Source organism: Lagopus muta, chromosome 1, assembly GCF_023343835.1.
Source record: "Lagopus muta isolate bLagMut1 chromosome 1, bLagMut1 primary, whole genome shotgun sequence".
NCBI classification, from domain to species: Eukaryota; Metazoa; Chordata; class Aves; order Galliformes; family Phasianidae; genus Lagopus; species Lagopus muta.
Window position 1 is genome coordinate 111284190 of NC_064433.1, and position 19232 is coordinate 111303421.

Genomic DNA, 19232 nt, shown 5'->3' on the forward strand with positions numbered 1-19232 from the left:
GAGCATAAACTGAAGTCACAGAGCACTTATACCAATATGTGGCAGACTCAACAACACAGTTGTGAGGAAGCCTCTGCTATCATTCCAAGATGACTTCATATTCCAAATAAATATGCTTTACAGAACTATGTCACTGCCTGAAAAGGGAGTATTTTTTGCAACACGGTGTTCCCTAACATTATCTACTTTGTCAACAGCACTGTCTTTATCCCTTAAATTCCTTTTGCACTCCCAAAAACAAAGACCGAGTTCACTTAATTACACATCTCTAGCACTACATAAACTCACAGTTCAGATAAATAAGAAACACTGTTCTAAAGAACCAAGCTCTATACTTCTAGATAACTTGATTGCTAGTATCATACCTGATTCTGCTGGAGGGGAGGCTGGGACTGTCCATCAGGAGCCTGGCCCTGGCTATCATTGCCTCCTACCGGAGAGCCACGAGTCGTGGCTGTCATACTCGACACAGGGCAGATCTTTGCAATTTTGTCTGCTTAAGTAGTTGTTGTGAGAGAAGAAATTATAGTCCACTTAGTAAAGTTGAAGTACCAGCATATGCTTGCTTTAAAAAGCTCCAACTCAAGAACATGCCATCTTGCAGAGACCATTGCATAACCTGGGGGAAAAAGAAAAAAAGACAGTATGCTTTAGAGATACATGCACATAAAAGTCACTTGAATCTTGAAAAGAGCACTACAAAAACAAACATACTCCCATTAAAAAAACTCTTTTATTTTAGACTTACTATTTCTTTTTACTGAGTACATTTGACATCAAAAGAAGGTAGCATTTGAAATAATTAACACGGTTTTAATGCTCCAAGTGAGAATTCCACCTTTATATCACTGAGAACCAGACAAGTCCAAATACAACAGCTTAATATGACCTGATTAAGAGCACAAAAAAAAACCAAACCCAAACCACCACACTTATCACCTTGCCGAATATTCTACTCCTGACTGTCCAAACTGCAGCTGTATGAGTGGGAGTGGAGGAAAACTGTTTCCACCTCAGCTAAGATTAACAGAGCCGGCAGCCACACTTCTATTAGTACACCAGTATTCATTCCAATGTCTGACCTGCATTCCTTTTTCTTTCAGCACTTGCGTACCGACACCTGGATCTGTTGAATTTTCAAGCCCAGTACAAAGTCCACCTCAACCCCACCAAGCACTTTAGCCAATAAGATGGGGACATCAGATTTACTTTCCGATGTTGTAATTCTGACAAAGCAACAGATTCATAAATGTTACATATTTAACTTCATTATGTTTAGGCTAATGATGCCCAAGTCTATCAGTGCTCAAGAGGCATTTGAGCAATGCCCTCTATAAGGCGCTTTCACTTTTGGTTAACAATGAAGAGATCACACTTGAAAGCAAAGATCTTTGCAAGCTCCTACAACTGAACTATCCACATTAACAAGTTAAAGTTTCTGCTGCATCAGTATGTATGGTAATAACTACTTTGTTAAAACATACCAATTCATTTTATAGGCTCTTGCTGTCTTTCCTTAAGACCCTTCAAAATCCTCTCCTGAACTGTGTAAATTTGCAAAGCCAGCTTCAAATACAATACCAATTTTGACCAAATATGCTACTTCTTCTCAACTCAGTCTCCAACATTAATATTACCAAAAAATTTAGAGAACTCATACTAATACTGCTATTAAAATAATGCTTGCTTTCTGAACACAGCTGTGCACTTGGTACACATTCAATTGCAATCCATCACCATCTTTTAGGACTAATACTAAAATCTAAGAGTGCAGCGAGCCCAATTAAGCAAAGGCATTACCAAGTCAAGCCTTCTTTAGCAGGCTATCTACTTTTAAAAATGCAATCTTACAGAGCAACTTGCTTTCATTGGTGCTTTTTTCTTTTTTTTTAAGTGCACTCCTTTAAGTATTTGTTTTCTATTCATTTAGAAAGACTGCTAGGCAGAAAATACTAATAAAAGTAAATTTCCAGCCATACACTGTGCTCTACTGCAGTTCAGTGCACTCATTTCCACTGCATTACCTGCGTGAAGCTTCTAGGTATTTGCTTATACCAATGAAATCAAACTTCTCCAAAACCTACATTGCACTTTTCAACAGCCTTAAACCAACTCTATGACCACAATAAACATCTTCCTCCTTCCTCAGTAGGTCTGGTCTATAAATTTACCACATTGAGTAAGCAAAGAGACAGGGAAAGGGCGTAACAGCTGCTTTCAGCAACAGTCCTGGTTCCCTGCAGTTCCCTAAACTGCAAACCTCCCGACAGCTGTGATTCCCCAGCAATTCACAGTGAAGGGGAACTGCTTCAGTCCTGCCCCTTTTCATTCCTTTGCTTGGCTCATCCTTGAGTGATCCCGTTCAGTCTATGAAAAACAAGAAAACTTTGCCAACTGCATGTCCACCCCCACCCTGAAAAAAAACCCCAAACAAACCAAACATCCCACAATAAAAACCTTAGAGACTGATTGTTTCTCAGTTTCTGTAATTACCTGAACTACACATACTAATAAGCCACAGCATACTCATCCTAGTGCAAGCCACAGAGCCAATACAACCCTGCAGCTCTCCTGTTAGCTCTCCTGTCTCCTGTTTCCTGACCTTATACTAGCTTGAATTTACACTCAAATTTTGCCTCTGTGCTTATCTCAAGATTTTGGGTACAATATTTTTGTAAATTCCTTCCTGCTCAAGATGTGTGACAATGTAGCTAAGAGACACAAGAGAACTACTACTGAAATGATCATGTAACTCAGGATCTTGAAGATTCACAGATTAAAACAAAATTTGTGTAGGAAAAACATCCAGAATTCTGTAGATATTAGTAAACAGAACATTTACAAAGTAACTTTCAGATCACGTCTAATTGTGACGGGCTCCATGTACTACCTTCCCATTCTTCATTAAAATGCACGTCAGGACTTCCAGAAGTTCATCACCTGCTTTGGCTTTGGGGTTGGACAAGATCTCTAGAGGTCTCTTCCAACCCCTACAATTCCATGATTCTGTGACTGCTTAAGACAAGGACAACTACATGAGTGAGATGCTCTCTTTCCTATTCCTATCCCTTCCACCCCAATATTTGGGAAGGGTGGTGGGAAGGTGTTGATGTATCTTCAGAGATATAGAAGTAACATCAAGTTATGCTGCAGCTAAGCACACTCCACTTCCAAGAAATGACCTGACTGCTTCTTACAGTATTCACATATTCCAAGTTGTGAACACATCCTTGTTGAGGTTTTCCTTCTAATTAGAGAAGGAAACACATTTGTGTAAGCACAAATCAAGGTCAATTTATATATTTTAAACAGTATTACAAGGAAGTCATTTACCAGCGCCAATTTAACCGTTTGTTTTACAGAACACATCAAATGGTACACACCCATAGAATACCCTGTTTTAACTTTTACAGGAATTGTTAACCAGGAAATGATGAATTCCAATCACTTCATCCAGACTACTCAATTTCATTTTTTAAGAATTAGAACTCCCTAAGGCACGTGGCATGGCTCAGCTCCAAATTAACCTTTGCACCTACTCATAATTAACCTGTCTATAAGCAAACATAAACTGATGTAATGCCACCTCATTTTGCACCCGTAGGCAGCCCTCACTGCCAGTATTCAACTGAAGCACGTGGAGCCTTTGTATTACTATTATTATTATTAAATCCATGGCTAATTTCTACTATATTCAAATATGGTTTCAACATACTAAGCAGTGTTTTAAAAAAATCACCATCCTTATCAAAAGGCTTTCAATGGATGTTTTGATACAGCATCAGAATGAAGACACGCCTGTTAACTGTCACACTAACTACTGCACTGTTCATCAAGCAATGTACGAGGCTATGAAAACTGAGTCAAATGCATCCCACTGACATTCAGTTTTGATTGCCAACTCAGCAAATCTTGATGTGCTGTGCCATCTTCCATTTCTTCACATCATGTCAACCCACTGTTAAAAGACAGGTAAATTCCAGTTTTTGCTTCACCTGTCTCTTTGCCGCTTTAATGACACTGGGAAAAGGCAACTACAGAATACACCAGCTGCTGGTAGGGTTCCACTGGGACAGTAGCATGCTTAAACCTGACTTCAGCTTTGACTTCCAGCATGGAACGATGAAGAAATATATGTAATTTTCTAATACTGTTCATTTCTAGAACATCTTTCATCTGAGTTTCTCAAAGTCACTTCTGAAATACCTGAAATATCTCAGTACGTGCAGTCTTCCAAGTGAGCTACCTGTAATGCCAAGTCTCAGAAAAAAAGCAAATGCAAGCAGACAGATGATCATAGCAGACCTCAAAATACAACTCATCATTCACATGCATTACCTAGAGCCCTACTAGAAACACAAACCTATTTTCCTTCTATAGAAAAGATCCTGGTTGCATATGCCACAAAACCAAACCTCCTCTGCGGTGTTAACACCACACACCAGAATTCTAACATACTCAACATGTTAAGAATGGAGCTCCCTAAAATCATACAAGTATGCTAAGAAAGAACATGAGCTTTTTCCAAGATTACGTGTAGACATGTTCCTACCTTCCCAGCATCTCAAAGAAGATAAGCTTTTTATTCCTTAGTGCTGTACTGCAAAACCCATAACTGCAGCAATACACATATAGGGTTCAAAGGTATTGCAGCTTCATTTCATATAGGATACTGGGAACTGCCTTCTTGAAGTGCTAATAAAACACTAACTCATCACAAGGGATGTGATGTGATTCTCATCTTAAAAGTTCTAGACTTGGAATTTGACCTTCTGTCCTATTCTTCTCTTGCCATCAAAACACCTTCTAAGCTAGAAACACCTTTCCAGAAGTCTAACACTGACTTCATTCAGCAGTTACATTCTACATACATCCCAGCAGATTCCTCATTAGCCTTCTCTGTGTATTGTGTCTTTCAGGAAGGAGGAAATGATTTACAGATCATCATAATATTTAAAATTTCAAAATAATGTTGAGACAGGTTAAGGTTAAACTACACCTACGTAATGGCACACAACTTCATTTCTACCCATAAGCTCCTACTCCCACCATTCACTTGAATTTAGCAAGCTGCACAAGCACAAGAGAGTAAGCTACCATAACAAAGTATCATCTGTTACTACTACCTCAAGGGCAAAGTAAAAGGACCCCAGCTGTCAACTGCTTCAGGATGGTCTCAAAGGATTTGTCTAAACACATTCAAGTCATCCTGCACCAAGTAGGTAGCATCCTGTGCTGAAAAGACTGCACAAGAAAGCTGAAAAAAAAAAAAAAAAAAAAAAAAAAACCCAAAACCAAAAAGCTAGTTCTAAGCAATAGTGTTTCATCCTGCTTGAGTAACAAATATGAATACAATCTGTATTACAGATTTAGAGAAGTGAGAGCCTCCCGCCCGTATTTTAGAGAATTGCAGAATGCAGAAGTCTGGCGGAAAAACTAAAATTCAGAAGACACTCAAAGACTGAAGCCTTGATGCGAATCAAGGTACGTGGAAAACAAAGTTCAACACCACCAAAGCAATTAAATTGTCACATCTACACACCCTGTGTTAGAAGGACTGTAATACCGATACATGTAGCACAACTCAAGAACACAAAGAACTCTGTATTTTTCCAGGGCTAGAGATGCAAAGAGAAATGTTTTTTTGATCGTTCTGTTACTGCAAAAGCATTATTTCACCTTTTAAGAAGTTTTTTTGAATCGAAAGTGGGACTGGCTTCTCGCATAAATGAGACTTGAGACGTACTGGTGAAGAGCAGGATCTGGCTGCATTTAGCTGTTCCAGATCTAACAGCCAGCCAGCCTAAGCTTATGGCTCAAATAGAAACCTTATCAGGTCATCAGAAGTAAAGCCTCTTCTCAGGCTTCTATGGCTAATGCTGCCCGATTTCCACTCAATTTTTTCAGTCTTGATCTCATCTAAGAAGTCTCAAACAAAGCAAGCTATATTCAAGCTAACGCAGAGAAACCAAAGTTTGGTCCTGCAGGCAGCAAAACTGACATAATCAAAACATTATTTTCTTGTTTCCACCTGGAATAACTTCCCAAAAGACTGAAAAGAAAACAAAGAAAGATAAAACACTAACAGCACCAAAACAAACAAAACCAACAAGGATATCCTTTAGAACACAGGAAGAATTGTCTTGCTTGAAGTCAAGAATCAGTGAAGTTCAATCTCTCAAAAGGGAACTGGATAGAGGTGCAACCACCTAAGCTTAGAATACATACACTTGGAAGGACTCTGAACAGTTAAACAGTACACCAGTGGATCCCCAACTTACAGGATACTTGTTCCCCAAATAACGTAACAGCGAGAGGTCAAGTCTTCAGATCTTACACACAGTTCCTCCGGCCACCAAACGGAAACAAAATCAATTTCAGTTCCTATTCTGAGCAAGAAAAACTGCTTTGCTCATATGATTGTGCGTGGGGCAGAATGCCATATATACAGCACCAAGAAAGAAAACAGTCAATGCCTTACAGACAAAACCAGCAAATATTAAGGCAATTAACTGTGCTCCACAGCAAGCCACAGCCGTGCTACATTTTTCCGTAGGCACAAATTCAGGCTGCCCTAAACAAAACACAGACAGAATGAGTATGATCATTCTTTCATTCTCAAGAGCTTTCAGACAGAGCTAACTTGGTTCAACTGGTATGAAACTGTGTGTCCCAGTAAGATTTAATACATTTGAATGAAGAGGAATATGGGATTTACAGATCCTGCAATATACTTCAATTCTTAAACACTTCCAGGCAATCAAGAAAGTACATTGAAGCCACTGGTAAGCAAGTATGCAAAGTACCTGTTATGTTGGGAGAGGACAATTCTGATTACTGCCGTAAAACAAGTCAGACTCTGCAACATCATCAGGAGAGGTAAATAAACAAAGCTTTGGTAAATGCACACACTGTAACCTAAATAACTTAGAGTTACTTCTATATGAAAAATGTTAATATCTATTTTAAAAGTGTTTAAATGTCTTGAGGGACGCCTTCCGTGCCATTGCATATGCCTATGCAAATCTTTTCCTGAATTCACAATGAATATGCAAAAAAAGTGGGTAAGATTTCCTTCCACTTTACATTGAAATGACAAGTTACAACAGGTTCGAGACTAGAAAAAAAAAATCAGATCAAAGAATTTTATTATGTGCATTTGTTTCAGAGTTAGATTAAATCTCATGCAGCTAAGCAACGCAGTGCTATGCTTCTTCCAGTTATGCTACTGTTTATTTACTCAGGAGGCTACACTTCTGCATTCCAAAAATGTATTCCTAGCAATGCAACCAACAAGGATCGAGTTGATATTGTGGGTTTGAGTGCAATCTTGGTACTTCTCAGGCAGCACTAGAACACTATAAGCAAGGACAAATCATGGCTTCATGCTTATATTTATATTGTGCTCCTTTTTATAAACCTAGAACACTCATATTTGCAATTGATACTCTACTAGCTGTGGAAATACTATGCCTACTGATTGCTAGTGCAGGAAAGTAATGAATATGCCTCACTGTGCTCACATCCAGTGCTTGGTCTCCATAAACATTCTGCAGGTGCTGATGAATGTCACTGGGCGCCGTGTTATCTGCATGGAGGATTTCAGTTCCACACCTCTGCTTCATCTGCATTTCCACATCAGATGCCATTGTGTCATAGTGCCCCTCCGCTGCCATCTGTCACACGGCAGCAAAATGGAATGGGATGCTGGTGAGATGGCTCAGCCTCTACTGCCATACCATCAACATCTGCCTCTGATGTTGTGGGCCAACATACAAAATAGGAGGCATTACTTTCAGAGTAGTCCTCATAATAATTACACCTCTCAAAGCTACATAGCAAAGTTTACAGTCTGCAATACTTCAGGAGTGCTGTTTGTTCCTTAAGCATTAATTCAAATGCTCGTAATTACATGATGTTACACTATTAGGCTTTTGGAAAGATTTAATCTCACTTGATTTATAAAAAAGGTATAATTAACTTTTAATATTATTTCATATTCAACTTGACTGCTTCGCTTTTTTCCTACAAAAAATAATTTAAAAAAAGCATTGTTATTGGATGCTCAAAAGTCAATGGGAAAAATCAAAACACATTCCTGCAATTATCAGTAGCAAAAAATATAAGCTTAACTCCACTTAAAAAATGAAAGCTTTCTCAGTAAGATACGAATTCCTACAGCAAAGCAGTAGGGGAACAGATGAAATGTGAATACTTCTGAGCACTGACATATCACTGACCTCCTATGAGCTTCCCAAGCACACCACAAAGGGAAAATGAAGAGTTTTCAGAATGTATGAAGTAGGATGTTACTGAAGTTTGAAAGAGCCAGCAGACCAGAAGCATACATTTACGCAACAGTACTCATCTCCTCACTCTCTCTGCATGAAGATACACACAATATAGTCTCCCATTCTAGCCAATTAGTATTCTTCTTAGCATTCAATATGTAGCAATGGTTCAGGAAGCAATAAATGGGCAGCCATAGCAAATTTCTTTTGGTGAAATGAGTCTTTAAAATTTTCAGCAGAATATATGGCCTAGTACACCAAGGCAGGTAGGAAACACCTCATTTTTCCCACACTTTGAAACAGGACTAATTTTTAAGTAAGCACAATGCAATATACTAACAAAATAATGTGTTTCTAAATATTTTTTCTCAACACAGTTCATTTAATATACAGTCTAAAAAACTATTCTAATTGATTATTCTTATTTAGTACATATTTCCCAGCGTAGACATGTGATCACCTTCCATAATTTAGAAAGACATTCAAAACACCCTAGCAATCATCATATGAAACATCAGATAAATATTAAACCTCTCTACTTTTTCTGCTGTGATATTAATATTCCTGCTTTGGATCAGATGCACTGTTGGTCTAGCATTCAATGTCATAACAAAAAGTGTTTCCAATACATACCATTTACCACACGATAACAACTTATACTAAATATTTTAAAATCTAAAAACTAAGGTAAGCTGTATAAAATTACTTTATGAGTTCAAGAACCCAAAGAAATCTATAGATACAACTTCTAGTAGATCTCTGAAAACAGGATATAGTCCACAATAGCACAGAAAGGAAAAGGGGGAGAAGTGGAGGGACTAAAGAGAGGAAATCAAACTACCATTTCTGTACATGGACCTGTCTCATAAAATATGCAGCCTCTAATGCAGGATACAAAACTTCCTACAGTCTTGTAAGTTAGAGCAATTTAACACTTAATGTGAAAGATGCTGGAGATTACCTGATTTTTCACATTTTTACATGCTTTTTTGATTAAGCTTACAGTAAACAAAACAGGCAATATCAAATAATTTTTTAAAAATATTTAAATGTATAAATCATAGAACCATAAAATCACCAAGGTTGGAAAAGGCCTACAAGATCACCCAGTCCAACCATCCACCTATCACCAACATTCCCCACTAAACCATGTCCCTCAACACAATGTCTAAATGCTCCTTGAACACCTCCAGGGTCAGTGACTCCACCACCTCCCTGGGCAGCTCATTCCACTGCCTGACCACTCTTTTGGAAAAGCAGTACTTCCCAACATCCAGCCTGAATCTCCCCTGGTGCGATCTGAGACCATTCCCTCTGGTCCTATCACTGCTAAACGAGGGAGAAGGCTGACACCCAGGTCACCACAACCCTTTACATAGTTTCAGAGCACAGTGAGGTCTCCCCTCATCCTCCTCTCCTCCAGACTGAACAATCCCAGTACCATCAGCCACTCCTCTCAAGACTGATGGTCCAGACCCCTACCACTTTTGTTGCCCTTCTTTGAATCCGCTCCAGGGCCTCAATGTCTTTCTTGCAGCGAGGGGCCCAAAACCAAACACCGTACTCAAGGCACAACCTCACCAGAGCTGAGTACAGAGGACAATCACTTCCCTGTTCCTGCTAGCAACAGTATTTCAGATGCAAGCCAGGATGCCATTGGCCTTCTTGGCCACCCAGGCACACTGCTGGCTCACGTTCAGCCGAGCATCAATCAATACCCCCAGGTCCATTTCTCCTACAAAGTCTTCCAGCCACTCAGCCCCAAGCCTGTAGCGTTGCTTGGGGTTGTTGTGGCCAAAGGCAGGACCCGGCATTTGATTTTCTCAAACCTCATCCCATTGGCTACAGCTCTGATCCAGCCTGTCCAGATCCCTCTGTAGGGCCTTGCTACCTCCAGGCAGATCGACACTTCCTGCCAGCTTGGTGTCATCCACAAACTTACTGAGGGTGCCCAAGCCCTTGGGAACACCACTCATAACCGATCACCAGCTGGATTTAGCTCCATTCACCACCACTCTCTGGGTCTGGCCATCCAGCCAGCTCCTTACCCAGCAAAGAGTGTACCTCTCCAAGCCATGGGCTGCTGGCTTGCCCAGGAGAACACGGTGGGAGACAGTCAGAGGCTTTGCTGAAGGCAGACCACACCAACAGCCTTTCCTTCATCCACCAGCTGGGTCACTAGATCACAGAATAAACTCCTAAGAGCGTTTTAATGGAAATGGGCCAACACTTCTAGCAAAGCCCCACAGATATCAATTCTCTATTCCATAGTGCTCAATATTACTGATGACTTAAACAGAACTATACAATCTCTAATACATTTTTGCACATGACAAGTAAATGGGATAATAAAACGAGACGATAATAAGAGTAATCTCTATCATCTGATAAGCCTGGCACAATAGAATGTGCACTAACATAGCCAAGTGTCAGGTCATCCAACTACAAAAACAGGGTGTACAGAAAATTTTCTGTGTATTTGGAAACAGAACTGGAAGAATGCTTATACTAGAAAAGCACCCAAACGCAAACACTACAACTGCATGCTTTTAGCAACAACAAATCTCAGGATCATCATCTTCTTAGAGGAAGTATATCATTTTCCAACCCAAGCCATTCTACGATTCTAGGATGTTATCTGCAGAACTGGTAAGAAATTCGTGAATTACAGCCTCTTACATCTAGGCAACAAAAATACCATCCATATGAATTAATCACCCAGAGAGAGCTACATGCTGTATTAACTATCTGAACCAATTATAAGACTGGCCACAGGATAGGGCACCAGAGACCACATACTTCTCAGACAGTCTACTTATTTCAGGGTCTTCAACTGCTGCTTATCTTACATCCTTACAGTAAAGGAATAAAGATATCCTTTTCAGACTGCCATTTCTACTCTTATTCTTCAGCTTTTGAGCCACTCAGAAGAGAGAAAAACCCTGAGGAGTCAACAGGCAAGTACTGCACAAACTGTATTTGAAACTGACATTGTCAAAGAAGCAATCATTGCCAACGAGGCACACAAACAAAATCATGAAAAGCAGACAGGACCTGCCATCGCCCTGCAACTTTGGAGGAGAGGTGTTGTTTTCCAAACATGACATACTACATCCTTTTCAGTTTTCAAGCACAAAGTTATAAATATACTAAGATATTATTTCAGGCAAAGAGATTTTAAGCTGCAGACCTCAAGAGCAGAACCAATACATCTGAAATGTGTGTTTTGCTAAATTTTGGCTAGTATGAACAAAGACTTTTCTCGGCTGTTCGAAATGGCACACAAAACTAAGACCAGCTGATGTCCCTCCTAACTATACAGAGTTACATTTTCAATTAAAAACTAATGCCCAGAAACCATCTTTGAACATAACTTCAAAAACGCAGATGGAAAAGAATAAGTTCAGTAACACTGTTCTTCATACCAGATGAAAAAGGAGGATATCGAATGCATACTCAAAACATCAGGTTGGTATTTCCATCTGTTGCAACAGACCCAGGAACAACCTGCTGAAAGGGGTTGGAAATTTTATCCTCCGACACACAAGAAACAAAACTAACTGATTAACACTGTTTTAACTTTGCACTGGAAATTCAAGCAGAGAGCAGACAAAAATATAGACAAAGTTCAAAGCTAAATGGAGATGAAATTCTAGATTCAATATGCTTGAAACAAAATGAGAAATAACAGGGTAAAAACACCTACTACCAGCTATGTACAGGAAAGAATACTGGCAAGCCCTCACCGTTGAGAAACAAAGCCAAAAGAAGTACTACAGCAAAAAGATGTTTTAAGATTCAAATCAGGCCAGAGAAAGAGCAGTAAATACAGCTCATCTCTTACTCAGGTTGCTTTAATTTAAAGCATTCAAATAAACAAATGTTGATGCGTCTACACAGTCTTCCTCCAAAATGCAAACTCTACTTTCTTGGTTAATTTTAGAATCTCCTTCAACTCTGCATACAAAGCGTTACTCCTTTCTTCTTTCATGATCAAATCCTTGAACTTTTACATTTGTTTTCTGCCTCCGATGACATAAGAGTAGCGGGAAAACCAATGAAAGATATTACATACAACTTATGTAAGCAGTTTTAATTGTGATTTTAGGTTGCATTAGGATCTGTGGTTTCCTTCTACATCTACAGTTAACCAGAGAAGAACATGAGGTTTGTAAATTCCAAGGAGCTCCTACAAAATATCTCACTTTCTTTTTTTTAATTGGGCTCAAACCACGAAGGACTGCTAAGAACCTTTACGCTTTAACTCTAGTGACCTTTGGAACTTCCTTGAGAACTCTGCTCTTCCTTTATTGCAGGGCTCACAAAAACCTCTAGGAATTTTAGGACGTTTTTGTAGGCAGCGGGGATGAAGCTGTAACCAAGAAGTATATATCTCCTTCTCCAACAAAAGAGCTAGAGATAACAATTCTCCTATCTACCACAGCAGACAAAAATTGAAAAACTTAATGAAAAAAGTTTAAACAAAATGCTCCTTTTGATCTCCTACACTAGAGTAATTTAATACATTTCACAACTTCAATTCTTGCTGGGGGATAAAACGAAAAAGGCAGTAACACTTGGAACATCCCGCTTAACACAGAACTGTACAAGTGCTCAAATTATGATTTCTCATTCCCTGTGCCATTCCTATGCTTGTTTTCTGCCAGAGACACACAGATCCCTCCGGCTTCTATCATTTACAAGGTTCATACTTTCCACCAGGCTGCTGGCAGATGCTAAATAGGCTCTGCTACCTTCACTCTTTAGTAAGTACTCAAAGAGAAGCAAATGGGATCTTCCATATTCATTCCACCTATGACTTTAAAATATGAAAGTATTTATAGCATAACACACTTCAGACTTCAAGCAACTCAAGAGTATAATACTCTTAAGACTTCTGTTACAAAAGTAGTTAAAAGTTAGCTAGCCCCTTTTGACTCCCTTTATGTTTTTATGTTCTATGCAGAACATGAAAAAAAATATTCAGAGTGTGTATTCCTAACACCCCACGACATTATCAACACCTTATAGAAGTTCTCCCTCAAAGAATAAAACTCAGAAAACTTACTGCTTGCTTTAATGCAAGTTAGAGTGCTGCAGCATCCAAGCCAGATATTAAGCTGAAAGCATTTTTGTCCTGGTTTCAGCTGGGATAGAGTTGCTTTTCTCCATCAAGTCTGGTATGATGCTATGTTTTGGCTTCAGGAGAAAAACAGTGTTGATAACACAGCAGTGTTTTAGTTGTTGTTGACCAGTGCTGCAAAGAGCCAAGGATGTTTGAGCTTCTCACATTGCCCTGCCAGTGAGGGGGCTGGAGGACACAGAACCAGGACCTAAACTGGCCAGAGGGATATTCCACACCATATGGCATCACGCAGAAAAACTATACAACTTAAGCTTTATGAGTTTCATGTAATACTCTATTAGAAAGCACAAACTAAGCACATGAATTCAGACGCTACCACTACCATCAAGCCTAACTTAAAATACCTCAAACACAAACACAAGTTTTACCAGCATCAAAATTTCAATTTTGATTTCAATTATAAGCTGTTTCTTCCTAATTGCTTATGAAGCTTAGCCAAACTTAGAACTAGTTTTCAGTGTACCAACTGCCTATTGTAACCAGGAGGTTTTGTAGAGAGAGAACCTTCACAAAGACTGCCTGCCTTATACACACTCCATTCCAATTCAACTCACACAAGCCATTTGCACATTCAAACAATCACTAAGAATTATCTATCTGCTCCAGAGGGCTTGTTTAACAAATCCCTTAAAAAATCCTGGCCTCTTTGAAGGAAAATAAGTGGCAACAGGAACATCTTCTTAATTCTCCTTCTGCCAAGACAACAAAAGTGGTAGCTTGTTTTAAAAGCCAAAAGGTAGTAGCAGAGGAAGTTGGGTAGGAACAAGGAAGCCCCAAGAAAACACATGAAGAAACAAGCAGGGCTAGAAACAGGAGTCATTTGCATACCCACTTCCCCACAAAACCCAAAAGTGTCTCCAATGTTCCAGAAACACAGTACTCTCACATAGCTGTAAAACCTATCAGAAAGTTTGTCACAACCTTCCTTTCCAGGAAACGCAGGTGACAGCTACCTACTATATTATTACATCCTAAAGATTGAGGGTGGGTTGTAAAATTAAAAATTGTAAATTGAAGTTATGACTAAAAAACAAAACAGGAATTTGAAAAAAAACAACAGAAGAAAAACCCACAAAACAAAAAAAAAAAAGCCAACAAACAACAAAAGCAAAAATCACAGTCAAATGGTTAAGCGTTAAATCATGCAAGTCCAAGAACCACCAAGGCACCATCTCCCTCCATTGCACAGACAGACTAATTAAGAAGCTGGTTTTCATCTGAACCCCATAATGGGCCAGGAGAGAACAAGACTGTTCAACCATTCAACAGCCAGTGCCTATACTGGCACAACACAAAAGCAACAGAACTCTCAGAAGGCAGCTTTACCATCACAGTGCTTAAATTCTTCTGCTCTCCTTGTATTGCTGGAATCTCAATGAGAAAAGGTGATCTTATTCCTCCATAATAGCATTATTTCTTGGTACATTTTAGAACAGACTTTCACTGCACTTCTGCAGGTGCACAAGCCTCAACTGAAGGTACAGTTTCACAGTCTGTTTGAAATCAGGTAAGCCCATGTTGTCACAAGCAGAGGAAGATGATCTGGCTTGCTTTCATCCTATCCTGCTCCTCACCACATCATCACACAGTGAGACACCATCAAGAAATCACTCTGGCTGAAAAGTAACTAGGGGAAAGGAATGAAAATTTTCATTTTTATCTGGATCACACGCCATATGAACACTAACAATGGCACAAGAGGCATGCAGAATATATATGTCCTTGGACACAATCGACTCTAGGCATCAGAGCAAATCTGTAATGAAATAGACCTGAGATGGAAGAAAGAAGAAAGAACAGTGTATGGATAATTGGATAATTACAGCTAGCATTTATTTATCTATAAGAGCAATGAAGATTCACACATGTAAAACCAGAGATGAGTCCTAACAATGCAGAAATGTCACAAAGACTGAAGCACTTCTTAAGTATAATGGCTAACAGGAAACAGCACACAGAGAAAGCTGATTAGTGTACAATAAATGCCAGGAATGCCAACTCATAAACAGTACAAGTTCAGTCATGAAAGAAATATTAACTAGCCAGAGCAAATATGGGCTAAGTGCGAGAAGTTTAAGAAGATGAAGGCAAAAAATGCATTTGTCCCAGACATTACGATAAAACCACTGCAAGGAGCAACAGAAAATGGCACTCAGATCACAGTGAGTCAGAAAATTGATTTAGCAGTAAAGCTTGGAATAATTGGACCGCAACTACATGTAACAGTGAGAGAGCTGCAGCAGGTAAGGCAGAAGATGTGTGCAACACACAGAAGCAAGCAAAACTTGTTTCTGTTGATCAAGAAAACGGGCAGAGTTATGAAATTGTAAACAACTCTGCGCAGTTCAAATATTATCTGCACATACATATCAGAAAAATGGACTTGACAAAGCAGTGTCCACCATAACAGTCAAGTCTCACTACCTGTTAGCAAAAGAAACTTTCATATAACAATTCTGAGAGAGAAAGACACGTGCTCTCTAAACTGCTCAAGGGCTCCATTTGTCATTTTTCTCCTGCGCAATTGGGGATCTTCAGAGTAAACCAGATTCCACACTAATTTAACCTGCAGCAAGTTAAAGTTTTCTTCCATCAAACTAAGTCATCTGCATGGACAGCAGTCACCTGAGGCACCAGGAAGAGAAACTGCCTTTACCTTTTTGTTGAAGAAATTCAATGTTTCACAAGAAAAGAAGTAAAGGGAAGTCTCAGGGTTTGGAAGCAGATAAACAGAAGCACTGAGAACTGAATTCTGTCTGCGTCTTGATCACATGTGTTGCTGAAGAAATCTGCTTGTTTGGGCTTTTTTCCCCACATTAACATCTTCATCTTCTCCCCATTTCTCTGGCTACTGAGATATGTGGGTAAAACAAAGACTGAAGAAGCATAAGAGCAACGTACATTGACTTGAGCTGTGTCTGTAACAACTGAACATCTAACACAAACCTGCAGAAATGCTACCAGAGAAGTTTCTTCTGAAAGAACTGGATCTGTGTCTTAATTTTTCATCATTAAAACAGAAGACAACACAAGCCTTTTAATTTTAAGTGAGGTGAGAAGTAATACACTAATGTTTGGGAAATGCACAGGTTGAGAACAAAAAAAGCATCTATAAATGTTATTAACGGATGAATAAATCTAATCAGTATGGGAGTTAGACTGATGCATTTGCAGAATTAAGCCTAAAGATAAAACACTGAATGGCAATCCAATTCAATCAGCCTTCCTAATTGATGGAGTCAAGGATGGTGTCAGGGAAGAACAGTTCATAATTAAGTGGAAGAAGCAGTGGTTAATGTAAAGGTAATGCACACATTTTCCATCTTTGCATAGAGGAGTCTTCTAAAATCAGCTCAAGTGAGAACTTCCCCATTGCACTGTAAAATGCATAAATCATTCACAACCTCTGCACTTTTACAAGTTTCATTGCATCACTTGCTTTTCACTCCACCCAATTTTCAAGCAACCTCCCTGAGCTACCTGATAATTCAAACAAAAAATAAACAAGCATTTTTAAGAATCATGCTTCAAGTTTTACTTAAGTACTACAAACCACAAGCCCACATGAACTAATACATACTATAGGTGGGGGGGAGGGGAGAGGAAGTGGTAATACTCCAAGTTCTATTTATGTCTTAATTTGGGGGCAGGCAGCAGGAGAAATTAACCTTTTTACTTGCATTTATCAAGAGGCTGAGCAAAAATAAGGAGCCTTATATTTACAAGTTCAGCAACGGAAAAAACAACCACAAATTACAGACAGCCTGTGACAAGTTGTTGTCTGTAAATAACACACTTCCAAACAAGGATGTCTGTCCAATCTGCACATTGAACCTCTGGTTTTGGGGAACCAAACATCAGCCACTCAGCAGTGTGACAGAGAGAAAGGGAAAAAAAAAAGTCCTAAGAAAGATGCACTTGAAATTCAGGCACTATGAATATAGAAGTATATAGAAGTAACACTGCCAAGGAAAAGTGGCATGAAAACACAGAACAGATTAAACAAGATAAAATCTCACCGTGAAGAAGGTAACAGTAGACCACGCAGGCAAATAAGATCTAACTACAAAAATTCTTCTATGTTAGTAAGAGAAAACATTCTCATTGCATGCAAGATCTATTCATAGAAAACAAACGTTTCCAAGGGTTATAAAGGAAGCATAGAAGTCTTTTTCATACCCACTGTACCAGCCCCAGAAATATACCCTCAAAAATAATTTCTTCATCATTGCTACAGATGGAAAAACTTGCAACTGAACTGTTCAAACTTCAATATGCTTGTTAAGGATTTTTCTTCTTGTTTTTGGTGAAGAACTCCTGAAAAGAGTTAAAGATAAGAAAAAATCCTTGTAATTTAGCAGTTAGTTTAGTAAATACTGCTCAAAGATAAAATTGTATTTGAAGCAAAATTTTGACCACAGAATAATGGAAAGAACTGAAGAGTTTTACTTCACTGTTGGTGCGAATGACTATTTTGTACCATTTTCAGACTCACGGGGAACCACATGGGCTCATCAACATTAAAACCCTCAAGCTGTGTTTTGGGTGTAGTACAGTGTGAGAATATTCTATGTGCTTAAAAGCACGATGCAGCTTTCACAGCAGAGGCTTTGCTTCTCTGCTCTCAACTGTCAGTTACCCGCTGCTGCACTACATAATACACCCAACTTTCACAACTCTCCAGTCTCCATGTGTGATACACACATCTAAGCAAATATACTGCATTTAAACAAACAGCACATCAGGCACCGAGTGCAATTTCAACTCTAAAAATGTATAATTTCATCTTTTACCACCTTCCTCTGTGCCCAGCTACCCCTAGAAAGCCTTCAGAGACCTGGAGCCATTGGCTTTGTAAATACTTTGTTAACTATAATTAACTTTGTTAATTTACTTTGTTAACTGTAAATACAGCAGCACAGTTTCAGAGACAACTTACAGAAGAACAAAAAAATCTCTATGTCAAACTGATTTTGACTACTGCTTGTGGCCAACAACAACACGAAACTAACACACTGGTTGTTTGCTGTTGTTACTCAGCTGCCTCCAGACACCACGTTCAGAAATTGTTGCTGGTTCTTAATACTTGTTGCATTATCAGGAAAGTGATGTGAGGAAAAGGGAAAATTCATGACAGGATTCTGCAATCATTTGGTCAAAAATCTCAGGATGGAACAAGTAAAAGTTCAGTTATATTCCTGCTAACCAGAGCCCGATACTGAGTATCTTTTATTGTCCCCCATGGCTGAAAACACACCACAAGCTTACAGCAAGACTTCACTACCGCTTACTGACCTTGCTGCATCCACTGCCACTGAGGAAAATGGAGCTTTTCATTTCACTTCTGATCTTTTAATCTGATTTTTAAAATCTCACAATTTTCCCAATCTTAAGATAAGACATGAAAAGGAATCAATGATTTCTCCAATCCCCGTAAGGGGAATTCACGTTTCAAGTTACCTCTTCACTAGACAGGTTACAAACTGTCAAACACAAAACTCCAGGGGAGCTCCAAAATACCAAAGCAATCTGACACTGCTACCTTAGCTGCAGAGAAAAAAAACTCTGTACATCTCCTTGTATATGCATATGTGCACAAAAGCAACAAGATGCTTGGGATTTTGAGGTCTCATTGTGATTAATAAAGCAATGACTGGAAGACAGGCCAAGGAATATGGAGGGCTGTCCAAAACTGGACCTTAGGAAGTAGTAGAACATGACACTGGAGTTTTCATCTCCAAACTCCTGAGAGTTCATGTCATCATTTGTAAAAAATATTGGGAATAATCACTGCT

General features: G+C 39.1%; 1 protein-coding gene across 2 annotated transcripts in view; it reads right to left on the bottom strand.

Annotated features, from left to right (window-relative positions):
• USP9X (ubiquitin specific peptidase 9 X-linked) overlaps window positions 1-19232 on the bottom strand; it is a 98907-nt gene that overhangs the window by 73162 nt on the left and 6513 nt on the right. For both annotated transcript variants that reach the window (XM_048937615.1, XM_048937608.1), the window contains exon 2: window positions 366-619. In XM_048937615.1, the coding sequence (XP_048793572.1) occupies window positions 366-461 (96 nt within the window). In that variant the 5' untranslated portion in view covers window positions 462-619. The remainder of the gene's footprint in view (window positions 1-365; window positions 620-19232) is intronic.